Source organism: Desmodus rotundus, chromosome 3, assembly GCF_022682495.2.
Source record: "Desmodus rotundus isolate HL8 chromosome 3, HLdesRot8A.1, whole genome shotgun sequence".
NCBI classification, from domain to species: domain Eukaryota; kingdom Metazoa; phylum Chordata; class Mammalia; order Chiroptera; family Phyllostomidae; genus Desmodus; species Desmodus rotundus.
This window is the reverse complement of record NC_071389.1, coordinates 111,289,015-111,303,462: the sequence shown is the minus strand read 5'-3', so window position 1 is coordinate 111,303,462 and position 14,448 is coordinate 111,289,015. Positions and strand designations below refer to the sequence as shown.

General features: G+C 50.5%; 1 protein-coding gene across 1 annotated transcript in view; it reads right to left on the bottom strand.

Annotated features, from left to right (window-relative positions):
• Positions 1-14,448, bottom strand: part of B4GALNT3 (beta-1,4-N-acetyl-galactosaminyltransferase 3) — a 104,375-nt gene that overhangs the window by 11,072 nt on the left and 78,855 nt on the right. Inside the window, exons 4-13 of the mRNA XM_024567410.4 lie at positions 7,755-7,850; positions 7,178-7,268; positions 6,668-6,768; positions 6,097-6,164; positions 4,921-4,999; positions 4,746-4,812; positions 2,791-2,934; positions 1,917-2,026; positions 827-927; positions 494-555 (exon numbers count right to left, since the gene is read on the bottom strand). Of these exons, the coding sequence (XP_024423178.2) occupies positions 494-555; positions 827-927; positions 1,917-2,026; positions 2,791-2,934; positions 4,746-4,812; positions 4,921-4,999; positions 6,097-6,164; positions 6,668-6,768; positions 7,178-7,268; positions 7,755-7,850 (919 nt within the window). The remainder of the gene's footprint in view (positions 1-493; positions 556-826; positions 928-1,916; positions 2,027-2,790; positions 2,935-4,745; positions 4,813-4,920; positions 5,000-6,096; positions 6,165-6,667; positions 6,769-7,177; positions 7,269-7,754; positions 7,851-14,448) is intronic.

Below are 14,448 nucleotides of genomic sequence, written 5' to 3'. Positions count from 1 at the left end.
ACCCCAGTTTCTTCACTTGCATAAAGGGACTAATAATCCATCTTCCACAGGGTTTTGTGGAGGTGGCATGATATTAAGCCTAGCAGGTGCCTGGCACATGTAGGATCCCAACAAATGGGCCCAGCCAGGCCCTAAGGCCTCAAGAAGAAAGGCCACAGGAAGACAGAGTTTCTCTGCAGCAGAAGCAGAACTTCTCAAATGACATGCCAGGGACAGCACACCCTCAACCGAGCAGCCCAAGTAATCTCTTCCAGGGCCTGGAATCTCCCCCAGCTGACCCCGCATGCTGTCACCAACAGTCATATTCTATATGGGCCTTGGTATGGAAAAGCCAGGGGCACCGCTCGGCACCCTTGGGTGAGGGAGGAAGGGCCATGTGGTTTGGATTTTAAGCTCCTCACGGGGAGGGCTGGCATGGTCTGCACTTCTCCTAGAAATGGACCATGGTGACCCCTCCCAGCCTGGCCTGGAAGCCTCAGCTCTCACTCTGTACCTGGCTGCTCCAGCCCCCGTTCCTCAGGTTGGTCAATCTTGATGTATTCCTGAAAGCTGAACCTGCAGGAGGAAGGGACAGGCACAATGGCACCAGTGCCCTGCAGGCAAAGCAGGAAGCTCTGGGGGAAGTCCCAATAGCAGTCGGAAGTCATGCCCCAGCCCACAGCGGAGGATGGAGGCTGGGTGAGAGTGTGCGGGCCTGTGAGCCTGGGAGTGCCCAGGAAGAGCCAAGGCTCCTTGGGCTGGAAGGACACCTGCAGCCCCTCTAGTCCAGGCAGCAACCTGGGCTCCGGCAGAGTACTGTCTTCTTGCCTCATTCAGTGTTGCTCACCTGTCCTGGTAGAACGTGCTTTCCTGGTAGAAGCATTTGTTATGGGTTTCCATGTGGCTCAGGCGGGTGTAGTCGTTGGGGTAAACGAAGGACAGATGAACCTGGAGGCAGAGAAAGAAGTAGCAGGAGGAAGAGGGTGGGATCCTGGTAAGAAGTCCACCACCAGAGTTGAGCCTACCTCCAGCTCCTCGGGACCTGCCCTAGTGGGGAGAGAAGGGCTGCTCTGCACTCTGAATGAGACATCTGCTTACTCCGACCAGGATTCCGCCCCACTCTTTTTGCCTCCTCGCTGGCCTCTCTGGACCTATCGGAACCCTGATCTAGCTCGCTCCGCAATGCAAGTGTCCCTCTTCTCCCTACCCAGCTCGTTCCCCCCAGTGGCAGCTGAGACCCTTCCCTCCTCCCCCAGCCATCTTATCCTCTCCCGCAACCTCTGCACCCTTACCTGCAACCTCCCACCACCCTGGAACAACCCCTTGTATTATTTACTACACTCCTTTTTGCCTTCCTTAACTATAGCTCAAGGCGATCTCCACCCAAAACCTTCTCAGTGACACCCCAGCCATCCTCTGAGTCCTGGCTATTCTCCTCCTGCCTCCGGCATTCTCTTGTAATCATCTCTTGATCTGGGTACAGTGTTCATTCTGTCTCTCCAGTTTCCACATGGGCTGGAGATTCTCTTTCATTCCCCTCCACAGTTCATGTCCCCAGTGCCTTGTCTATGAGTGTAATGAATACTGCTGGCTGACTGGCTGGTAGGGACTGACCCAGGAAGGTCATGGTTGTGTGGCCCATAGAGCAGGGAGTGTAACAGGCCTCACGCCAGCCCAGCTCACATCATCGCTGTGGCACAACTGGTGTATGGGGGCTTCCTAAGGCAGAACTCCATTCTCAGGCTTTGTAGGGCAGTCCATCTGGGCCAGAAGCAACTTGGAATGCTAGTTCTCCCAGACCAGGGACCTGTGAGGCCATCCTATCTGGTGGTATGCGACGTGGTGAGGAGGGGGCAGTCAGCTTCAGCAACCCCCCACATCAGCCATATGCAGCAAGGCTTCTCTCCTGCCCCCCACTGTCCAGGCCCCAGACTTACAAACCGGAGGCCCTGGTAGCGCTGCAGGGGGAGCCCATCCACCAGGTAGCTGGGTTTGTAGGGACAATCAGGCAGGACATGGCGGAGATGAGACTTGGGGATCAGAGGCACTGAGGACGGTAAGGGAAGAGGGATGAGGGTGGGGATGGGAGCCTGAAACTGGGTCTGGCTTCGAGCCACCCAGGCTCCTGGCCGAGAGGTGAGGCTGAAGCCCTCTGCCCTTAGCAGGCTCCTTTTTGTATCCACTCAAGGCGGCTGTGGTCAGAGTCCCTGGCCATTGGCTGAGGCTGCCAGACCAAGGCTGGCACCACTCATCTGGGGCCGGGGCATTCATGCAGCACCTCGGTAACAGAGGACTCACACAGTCTCTCTAGTTCAAGGCACAATATAGTGTTGGGATCGCTGTACCGGGCTAGCCTCAATGCAGGTCAGCGACTTCCAAGAGGCCGCTACGCCTCATCCTAGAGCAGTGCAATAACTGAATTTCCTTCTAGAAGGGGGGCACAGGTAGATGCAGGACATGACTTTGTCAAACGACTAACACCTCAGTGGGAACATATTTCTCTCCCTGAGTGACAAGAAGCTATGGTAGTTGTGGTTGCAAGGGCCGTCCAAGGAACTCTGTGCTCTCGTGCCCTCTAGTCCTGGGTGGTAGTTACACAGATGTGTGTTCTGTCATGATCTGTATAACGTAAAACTGTACATGTGTATTTGTGTACTTCTCATTATGCACGCTATACTTTACACCACAATCTTCTGGGTTTGGGGGCACTGTGGTGGCACTGCAGGTCTCCTGTGTCTCCTCCACCCAAACCATGGCCCTGGCAGTGTATTGTTCCCAGACTGGGTGACAAGTTTGCAGCCAAGGCCTCACCTCGATAGAGGGTGTCCCGAGGGTCAGGCCGAAGCATGTCGGCGAGGGGCTGCTCCTCTGTGAGAAGAGAGTCTGGGGAGCTTGTGTGGCTGGCTGCAGTCTGTGGTATGTGGCCCACCTCGTCCATGCTTAGGAACGTCTCATCTGGGCCAGGGAGGAAAGAACAGAGGGCCTCTGTGAGCTCCAGAGCAGCCCCAGCCCAGAGCCCGGGCCCTGCCTCTTTGAGGGGCTGGGAAGAGGCTCGGTGAGGCTCCTGTGTACCCCAGGGACAGTACAGGATGTGCTTGACCCTCCTCCCTGTAGCCCTAACCCCCCAGAACTTGCGGTTTCAGCTCATAATCTCCCTTTGACCCTCCACTGGCCCCATGACTAGTACACACCACAATTTTTGTGTGACTTGTAAAAAGACACAGCTTCCTCAAGATGTTTTACTGTGATCTGCTGGAAATTTGTCATTATAAGTATTTTTAATTTATTGAACAAATACATATAGCACTGGCTGGTGTAGCTCAGTGGATTGAGTGCAGACCTGCAAACCAAAGGGTCACCAGTTCAATTCCCAGTCAGGGCACATGCCTGGGTTGCAGGCCAGGTCCCGAGTAGGGGGCGTGCAAGAGGCAACCACACATTGATGTTTCTCTCCCTCCCTCTCCACCCCCCCATCTCTAAAAATAAATAAATAAATAAAATCTTTTAAAAAACACACATATATAGCACTTACCAAGGAATAAACCTGGCATGTTCTAAGCATCTTACAAATAACTCATTTAATCTTCATAACACCACATGACTTATACCCTATTATTTTTATTATTCCCATTTTACAGATAAGGAACTGTGGCAAAGAGACTCTTAAGTCATTTGCCTAAGATCACACAACTGACAAGTGGCAAAGTCTGAACCTAGGCACAGTCTCAGCCCACAGGCTATGCTGCCTCTTGGACAGACAGGTTACCTACCATGAGCAGGGCGCCCCCTGGTGGCCCCCAAAACCCTGCTCCTCACTTGAGGGCTGCCTGCCTCTCTGCTCTCTGCCTCACGAGTTCATTTGTCTTCAGCCCCAGAGAGCTCTCCTGGTACACCCAAGGCTAGTCACCTCTGATCCATTTTACTAGTTTCTTACCTGAGCTTTGCTGTGGGTCTCTCTTCTCAGTTCACACTGAATCTGTGGATTCCAATTCTCCCCTCTTTCTCTTGCAGCAACTCAGCAACTTCCAACCTGCCCCTTCTGCTTTGACTTTGAGGCCTCTTGCTTTGGTCACCGGCAACCTCCTCCCATCGCCTTGCCCGTTCCACACATCCACCCTCTCCTGTGAACCCAGCCTTCCCTTCTCTCTCCATCCTGCCCTTCTCACACATGCTCTTCCCTGGCCTTCCCGGTCCCCTCCTAGCACCTGCCTTTCCCTTCTCCCCTAAAGGTTCTAGCCCTGTCTGCTCTTCCTCATGGCCCCACCTGCCTGCCAGGTGGCAACTTCTCAGTGGGACCTCCAGATAAGAGTCTTGCTAAGAAAATCATGAGCAATGAACAGTACAATGAAAGAGCTCATTTACTGCAAAGTTAAAGTGGTTGGGAAAGTTGCCTCTCCTCTGCCGTGGCTTAGAGAGAACCAGGGCTGCCTCATCTGTGAAACAGGCGACCGGCCTCATTCAGGTCTTTCATGTGGAGTAAGCTTCGCGGTCCCTGGATGTCCTTGGAATCACACACAAAATATTGTGTGGGGGTGCACAAGGGAATTTTTGGAGTGGAGGATTTATAGAGCTTCCCTCAGGTTCTCAAAGGGGTCTCTGACCCCCAAGAGTTAAAGACCTCTGACCTTAGGGTCCCTTCACACCCATGTTCCAAGCACCTTGAACTTTAACCTCCACCCCTTACCTTTCCCCTCACCCAATTCCTGAGGTGGGCTGAGCCTCCCGTGTGGGCACCACCCTGCCTCCATGTCAGAGCCTGTACTCACTTGTGAAGAGGGACAAGGAGGGGGAGTTAATGATGGTGAACTTGGCTCCAGGCTCATTCCGTCGCCACTGGAAGAGGCAAGAAGGTGGACGTGGAAGGTTGGAGGTAGGTAGATTTTGAAAAGCGTCCAAGAGACAAGGGAGGAGGAGTGGCTAAGAGCTGACCACAGAACTCACCGCAACTTCCACATGATCGGTGCCCTCGTCATTCTGTTTGTGCAGCACCTCAAAGTAGTACCTGCGGGAGGCTGACAGGCTGCCGGGAGGAGAGAACAGGGAAACAAGGCTGTCCCTGGCCCCTGTGGTCATCCCCCTCTCCCACTCTTCCACTGTGCCCACCTGGTCCCACAGGACCTCATCACCCAAACCCTCATCTCCTTGCTCTTAAGAGTCCCAGGGTCCTACCATTTAACCTGTGGTCGAGAGTCCCCACTTGACCACTTACTAACATTCACAGGACAATGGGGAGAAACAAATACACTATAGTAATTAACCCTTAGAGAGTTGTTACTTTGTGCTAGGCCCTGTTCTAGGTGTTTTACATACACTAAGTCACTTAATCCTTGCTTGTAGGTAAGAACACTGAGGCACAGAAATCTGGGGTCATTTGTCCAAAGTCACTGAGGTAATATGTGGTGGAGTTGGGATTTGGACCCAGGAGTTTGGATTTGCTTCAGAGCCCATGGCATTGGCTGTTATGCTGAATTACACCACAGAGGCTGGCACATGGCAAGTGCTCTTTGCAAGCTGGACTGTTCTTATCATCCACATAGATATTATTACCATCAAGCCGATGCATGTTCTTGCTTGTGTGTGCGCTAGCCACCAGGTGGCGCTCTGAAGTTGGGCTAAGTCTACCTGCCAGCTGTTAAAGTGATTCCAGCCACTATTAGCTGGGAAAGGCCTTTGTTTACCTCCAGGCTACCCAGGGATCCCTGGACTAGGTCCTTTTACACAGCACAGGCAGGGCAGCAGGTGTTCAGGCTATACAGCTGTGGACACTTTGGGGTATGGAGAGAATGTGGAAGGCAAGGACTGGGAGAAAGGAGACCTATTTCTGTTTTCCAGTCCAGAGTGTCACCAAATAGCTGTGTGACCTTCATTAAGTCCCAGCCCCCTCTGGACCTCAGTTTCTTCCTCTGCAAAATGAGAAGGATGAGCCAGATGGTTTCTAAGTCAAAGATTTCATTTACTAATATGCACAGGGGCCCAGCAGACTGAGTCTCAGGAATAAGGACGGCTGGAGAGTGGCGGGGACAGGCTGGGCTCTATGACTTAGACTTGGCCTCAGCACCTGCAGGAGGCTGGGGATTATTCACCACTCTTGAGAATGTCATGCCGCTCCCTACTCACCTCACTGGCTTGGAAATTTGACTCCGAAATTTCCCGAACTCTCCAGGGGCGGTCCACTCTTTTCCAGTCTGGAAGTGTGAGGAGAGAGAGAGATAGCGCAAAGGGAGGCGGAAAAGAGAAAATACAAAGGATGGGAGGTGGTGAGTGAAGAAAAAGGAAGGAATGAGGAAGAGAAAAGTTGAGTAAGAAGAGAGAATGGAGATGATGAATGATGATGAGACATAAGACAAAAGGGAGCGAAGGGAGTGACCCAGGCAAGAAGCACCTCCACCCTTCCCAAAAGGCCTAGCACTCTGTCCCCTCAGTGTGAGTCCTTAGCTCAGTGCCCAGGCCCGGCCCAAAGATGAATGTTCCCAGGGTCTTTTCCCAGCCTCAGCCTGGCTCCTTCCTCCTCCTCTGTTTATCATTGTAAAATGGGGTGGGGTGAGAGGGAGGATGCTTCTTGTTCCCACCTTCTTCCCTGGCAGTCACAGCAGAGATACTAGTGGTAACGAGAGTCTACGATGGAGGCTGGGGTCCCTTCAATGTCTGGCACCTGAGACTGAGGGGAGAGCCCCTGAGCTGACCCTACCTTGCCCACACTGGCCAGCAGCTGAAGGCCTGAGACCTGGTCGTCCTCGCTCAGCCAGAATTCCGCATTGTCATCTGCAGCTATAGCAAACTGGATTGTCCCTGGGCAGTGGGGGAGAGTCCAGGTAAGAGCAAGAACATCAGAGTCAAGACTGAGGGCCATACTGTGTTATGCTGTAGCAATTAAATTCTCTTGGGGGCTTGGTGCATGACTTCCCTCTTGCAGAATGGGGTTTCTCCACCCGGGGAGATGCTGTGAAGAAGGGAAGACTAGAGAGAGAGGCGATGGTAGTTTCAGACTGCAAGTCAAGGAATAAATTCAGCCTGGGGGTGGGGGTGGGGATAGGGGCTAGATGAGACCTCACTGGACTCAATCTCCCCTCTCCTCAATGACATACTAACAGGGTCCCAGTGCAGACTTATTTTGCAGCTACAAGCTTATGTTCTCTGGATACCCTAAAGAACTCTGGAGCAGGTAAGAAGAAGGGCGGGACACTGGGGCTGGCCTCACCGTCGATGAAGGGGTGCAGGTAGCCAAAGATGCGGAGGCCATAGTTGGTCCATTTGGGGGACACCGCCAGCTTCCTCAGAGTTGTGCGGATCTATGCCAGGAAAGGGGAGGGAAACTGTTACCCAGCAGAGGGAAGAGGAAAGTGAAGAGACTTCCTCACGCAGGGCTGGTGGGAAGACCAGGAGCGAGTGAGACAGCAGGGACTGGGGCATGGCTTGATACGGAGTATAGGCAAGGCTTCCGCTCCCACTTGGGTGCTTCGTCCGGGTGACCTTGTGCAGTGCACAACCAGCACAAGCGTATGTGGGGGCCCCGGGTGAACTACGTGATGGCCACAATGAGATTCTAAAGCTGAAATGCTGGTGAGGACAGCAGAAGGAATCTCTGGAAATGGAACAAGGCAGATACTGCTCAGAGAGGAAAGAAGGGCCCACAAAATAAAGGAAAGAAAGCAAACCAGAAAAAAAGGAAAGATAAGGAAGACAGAAGGTGGGCAGAGGGGTGGATAAGAGACAGAATTGGGCAGACAGGGAGGAGACAGTGTGGAGGAAGAAGGAGAAGGGCCCACAGCACTCACATGGGGGTACAGTGGGAAATGGAGGTTCCTCCTGAGCTGCCGGATGGAACTGCCACACCAGTCTTCAAACACATGCAGGTTGGCACGGCCCCGGAACTGTATGGGCAGAGAGACGGGTGAGAGTGAGCACCCCAAAGCAGCCTGTGGCCCCGTGGCTTGAGAGGCAGGGTGGAGAGACAGAGGCACAGGCCACCGCAGCCCCAGCTTGAGAGCTCCTCTCACTGTTGAAAGTCACGGCCCACTTCAGTCCCCTTCCCATCCTTGGCACCCGAGGCTTCTTTCAGGAACTTCATCCCTATGGCCTGGCCCTGAGGCCTGGGTCTGTTTTTCCGGCCACGCATGCATACATACATACACATGCACACACACACACACACACACACACAGGCTCTTTCCACGCAGGAGGTGGGCTGGTTTGCATTCCCCAGGCAAAGGGGAGTAACAGCCTTGACAGAATGGCAGAGATGACTGAGGGAACTGGAAGTGCCAAGCAGGGGTTTCAGCTGAAGACTTGCTCTCCTCCCCTCCCCTCCCCTAATGCCTAGTAAGAGGAAAACTCCACAGCTGTCTGCTGGTGAAACCTTATCTACCCAGTGGTCTTCACACTTGGGGCTCTCCTTGTGGGGAAGCAGCTGGAAAAGGGCTGCAGGAGGTCTCTGGGGGCCCATCTGCAGACCTCACCTCCCAGCCTCCCACTGCTTTCAAGAGTTCAAAGCCCCACTGAGCCCAGGCCTCTCTAGCATAATGAGCCAGGTGCCAGGGGCTTCTGGGCAGTATAGGAAGGCAGGAACGAAGGATGTATTCTCTCTCTCCTCCTCAGGAGAGGGCGGGAGGCCTGGAACAGAGGGCCCCCTTCAGAAGAAAGGGCTAAGGCAGCAGCAAGTACTCTGAGTGGGTGGAGGCCTGGAGCTTGAGAGGGAGGGGAAGCAGGGGGATACAGTCCCAATTTATCCTGACAACAATTAACAGATTATCCTACCTCAGCCCTTTTCTCCTCCCCTCCCCCAGAGCTTAATCTCCAGGTTGTGGGAGGTGGGACCTCAATTACTCTATGCAAACAGATCCTGCCCTCCCTCCCCTTTGTGGCCCATCCGTTATCAAAATCTAAGCTGCCCTTAGGAAAACAGAGGAGGAAGGGCCCCCAGACTGGAGGCCCAGATGGGAGGAAGTGACATAAAGTCTCCAGCAAGAGACGTGGAGGGAGGGATGGCGAGAGGAGAGAACATGTGGGTGGAGAACTCCTCAACTGGACAGGAAAGCTCTGAGCTGTGGCTGGTGGGTGGGCACAGGCCCCCGCTGGGGGAAACACTGGCTACAGCTGGATCCAGGAAAGACCCAAGAGAGTCTGTCATTCCCCATCCCTTCAGCAACTTGGTACTTCCTGGGTGCACTGGCCTGATCAATGCTAGGAATGTGGGATCTTGGGAAGCAGCCATCACTCCAGGGAATATGAGTGGGGGGCTGGGGTGGGTGGGAGAGAGAATGTGGGCTGGATAGGTGGGGGGAGGGGTAAGCCTTCTTGAAAGTAAAGAATGAGTACATTGTGCTACTTCTGGAGAAATTCCTTAAGACCCATTTACAAGACTCGGTGTCTCCTGCCAATGGCCTCTCTGCCCTTTCCTGAGACTTTCAGGGCAGTGTGCTCAGATCCACAGCAAATTGCAGAGGGAGGGCATGCCACCAGAAAAGTCTTCTGTGTTCCGCCAGGAGGTCGGAGGCCACAGTGGGTTTGGGCAGGGAAAGGAGGGAAGGAAGAAAGAGGGTGGCTGGCTACCTCCCACCTCGGCTCCTGGCCTCGCCTGAGATGCTGCAGGAAACCACAGGCCAGGAGACACAAGTGCAGAAGGAGGACCTTCCATCCCCTTGGAGGTCTAGGCCCTCACTCAGCATTAGGCTAGCCCTCAATCCGTGCTTCAGTCACCCTCAGGCTGTAGGTAGGGAGTCTCTCAGGGACCACTGGGCACCATCTTCCTCCCCAGGCCCAGAATGGCGACCCCACCAGGATTTGTGTCCCTCCAAGTTTTGGAGATTTTGTATCTGGCAGGGATGTGGGACTCCAGTTCATTAGTGCCACCATTTTCCCGCTTTCCATTGTCCAGCAGGGACTAAGACCCAGGGAACTCCCATTGCCAGAGCATGTCCATGGCCAATGATGGATCTGGAACTTCCAGTTACAAGTAATGGAGAAAATATCTGTTGGAATGCACTCATTTTGAGGTGAGAATATTGATGCCCAGAGAGGTGAAGTGACTCCCCAAGGATACACAGCAATTATTCTCATAGAAGTGGAGAGGGTGTCTTGGAGTGTGGGTATAGGTGGGTGAGGCCAGCCTCGATGGGTCCCTAGAGAGGAAGGTCCACTTCTTCCACCCCCACGACACTGCCTCGCCAGGCCTCACCAGGTTTGCCAGGTCTCAGCAGAGCCTCCAGCTGGATCGAAGCTTCTTCTTCCCCACTAATTCTTCACACTGCCTTCAGAATTGCTGCTCCAGAGGTTCCCAGAAGGCTTCAGAACAAAATCTCACCCTGGCATGGCTGACCTACCTTCCCAGCCACACCTTACATCACTCCCTGTCCCACACCCACACTCCACCCACAGCAAACTCCTTTACCTCTCCTGTGCCTTACAAATACTATATATTTCCTGGTTGGAAGGCCCTTCCTTTGCCTCCCCACCTGGCAAACTACAGCTCACCCTTCGAGGCCCTTCTCATCTCCTTCTCTCTGAGGCCTTTGCCCTCCTCTGTGTTCCTGTGTATCTTAATTATTTGAATGAACAATAGCTTGGAGAAGTTAAGCCCAGAACTTTATGTTCTTTCATTTTTTTCTATAAGCGGTGAGTGACTGCTTTGTACTAGTTAAAGATGTGGAGGAAAGAGATGTGGAGGAGGTGTGGGATGCAGGGGGCAGGAAGGCAGGGGCGGTCAGCTCTACCTCCAAGAGAGCCTGAAAGCCCATCATGGGATGGCTTCACACTCGCACAGGCAGCACAGCTGGCTGCTGATTCAGCTCATGAGTCAATGAGGCCTTACCTGGGAGAAGCACAGAGGCTGGACCACATGACCCCAACACAGCAGGACAATGAAGTCACCAGTTCCTATACACCAGACTCCTGAGTTTCTACATATTCAAGCTACTCTTGATTCCCTGTTCACACCTGTCCTTTGAGGGAGCTCCGCCTTGGAATCAGGAGTTCCAGATTCCATGAAGATAAGCAGTAGCTTTGGATTTTGAGGAATGGGCCAAAGGCCCATTTGGTGAAATCCTAGTGGGTAAAATTCCCCATGTGAATAGGTGATTTGTAAATGAACGGAGATGCCACTCTATTGCACCAAGGTAACCACCGTGTATGATGACGGTGTTTCTGGGCTCTAAGAAAAGGAACATCTGATGCACACAAAATCTCGCACACAAGCGTTCACTGCGGCGTTATTCCTGGTAACCAAAAAGCAGAAACAACCCAAATATCCATCTATCAAGGAATGAGTAAATAAAATGTACATCTACATCATAAAATATCATTCAGCAATGAAAAGAAATGGAAGTACTGATATATGCTACAACATGGATGAGCCTTGAAAACATGATGCTCAGTGAGCCCTGGCGGGGTAGCTCAGTTGGTTAGAGTGTTGTCCCAGTACCTCAAGGTTGAGGGTTCGATCCCTGTTCAGGACACATAGAGGAATCAACCAATGAATGCATACATAAGTGGAACAACAAATGGATGTTTCTCTCTCTCTCAACTCAATAAATGAAAGTCAAACACACACACACACACACACACACACGCGCGATGCTCATTGAAAGAAGCCAGGTGCAAATGGACACATATTATATGATTCCATTTATATGAAATGGCCAATCTAAAGAGACAGAAAGTAGATTAGTATTTTTAAATGGGCGAATTATATGGTATATAGTTACATCTCAATAAAACTATAACCAAAACAAAAGGAAAGCCTGAGAAGGAATCTATTACATTAGAGATGCTGCCTCAGCTCTGGCCAGTATGGCTCAATTGGTTCAAGCATTGTCTCATAAACTGAAAGGTCATAGGTTTGATTCCTGGTCAGGTCACATGCTTGGGTTGCAGGTTTGGTCCCAGTCAGGGTGTGTGCAAGAGGCAACCAATTGATGTTTCTCTCTCATATCAATGTTTTTCTCCCTTCCCTTTTCTTTAAAATCAATGAGCATGTCCTCAAGTGAGGATAAAAGAGAGAGAGAGAGACTCTGTCTCACCGAAGCCTGCATGACATGACCCATGAAAATTCTGACTTGCTTTGACCTGATTTGTGTTCACCAAAAATCGGTTGCCTCTCGCATACCCCCCAACCAGGGGACCTGGCCCCCAACCCAGACATGTGCCTAACCAGAAATCAAACCAGCCGCCTTTTGGTTTTCGGAATGATGCCCAAACTACTGAGCCACACCAGTCAGAGCCAGAGGTAGCATCTTGAATAACTGGCAGTGTTTTGGTCAAAGGACCCGTATATTGACTGGTAAATGAATAATTTGTCATTAAGGTTTAATCACTGGGGTTTGCTAATTGGTGTCTTATAGTATGGGTTGACATGAATAAGTTTCTGAGTGCAGTTAACCCCATGAAGGCCAGCCCCCACCGTCCTGGCCATCCACTCTGACCAGCCTCTCTCTGATACACCACCAAAACTCTTTTACTTTTGAGGGTCACTTCTGCCCTTAGAGACTCTGAGCAGCCAGCCAAAGCCTGGGGCAGGGAGACAGTCAAAGAAGAGACCATTGTCTTTCACGTTCTTATGTTCTTCCTTGCTCACCCATAGAGCTGGGCTATGCCACCTCGAGTGAGTGAGTTAACACCTCTCATTACCTGACAGCTAGCAGATGTTCAATAAATGACATATCAACCTGAGCTCTCCCTGCCAAAGTGATATGTCAAAAGACAGGAGACAGGTAAGGAGGTGAGAACAGAGAGGTCCCCTTGATGGGCTGTAAGGGAGGTGGGAGCACTGTGCGGCCGTGTGACTGCGTATGTTAGCTCTTTCACCTTTTAGGACCTTATTTCCTTTGTGAGTAAAATAAGATTGAATCAGTGATTCCATGAAGATCCCTGGAGATGGTAATGGGGATTCTTGCAAAGTCAATGAAAACCAGGCATTTACCACCAAAAGGCTATACACACTTATTAAAAGATCAATTATTTCTTTAACACGTTAATCCTATATTAATCACTATTTAATATTTGTACACTACTGTCATTTCATATATATCTCCATTCTTGATGGGCCAAAAAAAATAAGGGGAAAGTTAATGATTAATAAATGCAGAATATTATGTAGCAATAATCTTTCAAAATAATTGGTTCATCAGGAAAAATGATCCAAAAGGAAAAGAAAATGACCCAGTCACCGTAAACAAACTGCAAAAATATTTATAGCATGTGACAAATAGTTTATATGACTAATTTATAAACTAAATTATAAACATTTTATGTAATTTATGAACTTATATTGCTAATTTATGGACAGAAAATAACCCAGTGAAAAATGGGCAACAGATACAAATATGCAGCCCAAAGAGAAGAGACACAGCAGTCACTAAACACATGGAATGATGAGTTAAAAAAAGACCCAAACTGCGCTGAAAGGAGAGAAGGCTGCATCGCTGGGCCCATGGTCTTTGAGGCACCTTTTTTCAAAATGCTCTCTCCAGGTGGGTTGGGGCACAATTACCTGATGATGTCGCCTAGTATAGGTGCGCCAGTGTTGTAGCCCATCCTCTCTCGGGGCTTTAAACAGAGGCAGTTTCAGGGGGAGAATACACTAACTCCGATGTCACATTTAGCATGGTACTGCCTCCTTCACTCCTGGCCCACAGCAAATGGGTAGATTGGAAATCAAATCACCCAGGTTGAAGAGATACATTCACGATGGGTATGGATGAAGATGAGGGGCTGGCCAGGACCACCCAGCCCAGAAAAGTAATCTATGTCCACAGGCCTCAGGACTGAGGGACGCTGGGGTTGTGGACAAGTTGTAAAATATGAAACACAAATTTAACATGTTCGCCCTGTGGCACTGTGCTACTCTGGAGTCCCAGCATAAGCATTTCCTCAAGGTCATCTTGAGCAAGTTTATTAACCTCCTTGAGCTTCAGTTTCTTGGCCAAAAAAAAAAAAAAAAGAATCTGTCAAATCCTACATAAATAAAGGGTATCATGATGATTATGACAAGTTTTATTCATACATTTCACTGCTTCTTATAAAAATGTTCTAAAACAAGGTTTCCTAGTATATGTTTCTTAAAACACTGGTTTCACAGACTATTAATAGATGTTTCATGGAAAAAAGCAATTCAAGAGGCACATGAGTTTGGTACATGCTGAGCTAAACCAAATTAAACAGATTACGGCAGAACTTCTCAGAAACTTTCATGTGCTAATGTATATTTCCAAGAAGTGGATGCAGTATATAGCTTTTAAACTTTATTTAACAATGGACTCCTTCCTGGAATATCTTATGGGACTTAATGGTCCAAGAAAGACACTTTGGAAAGCATATGTCTTAGACAGGCGTGGACATGGAAGTCAATGGCTTCCCTGAGCCTTGTTTTTCTCCCCTATAAATTAAGGACAGTGGTACTATTTTACAGGGTCATAAACTGACATGAGATGATACACAAAGCCAGGTACATAGTAGGCCCACAGAAAATGTCAGTTC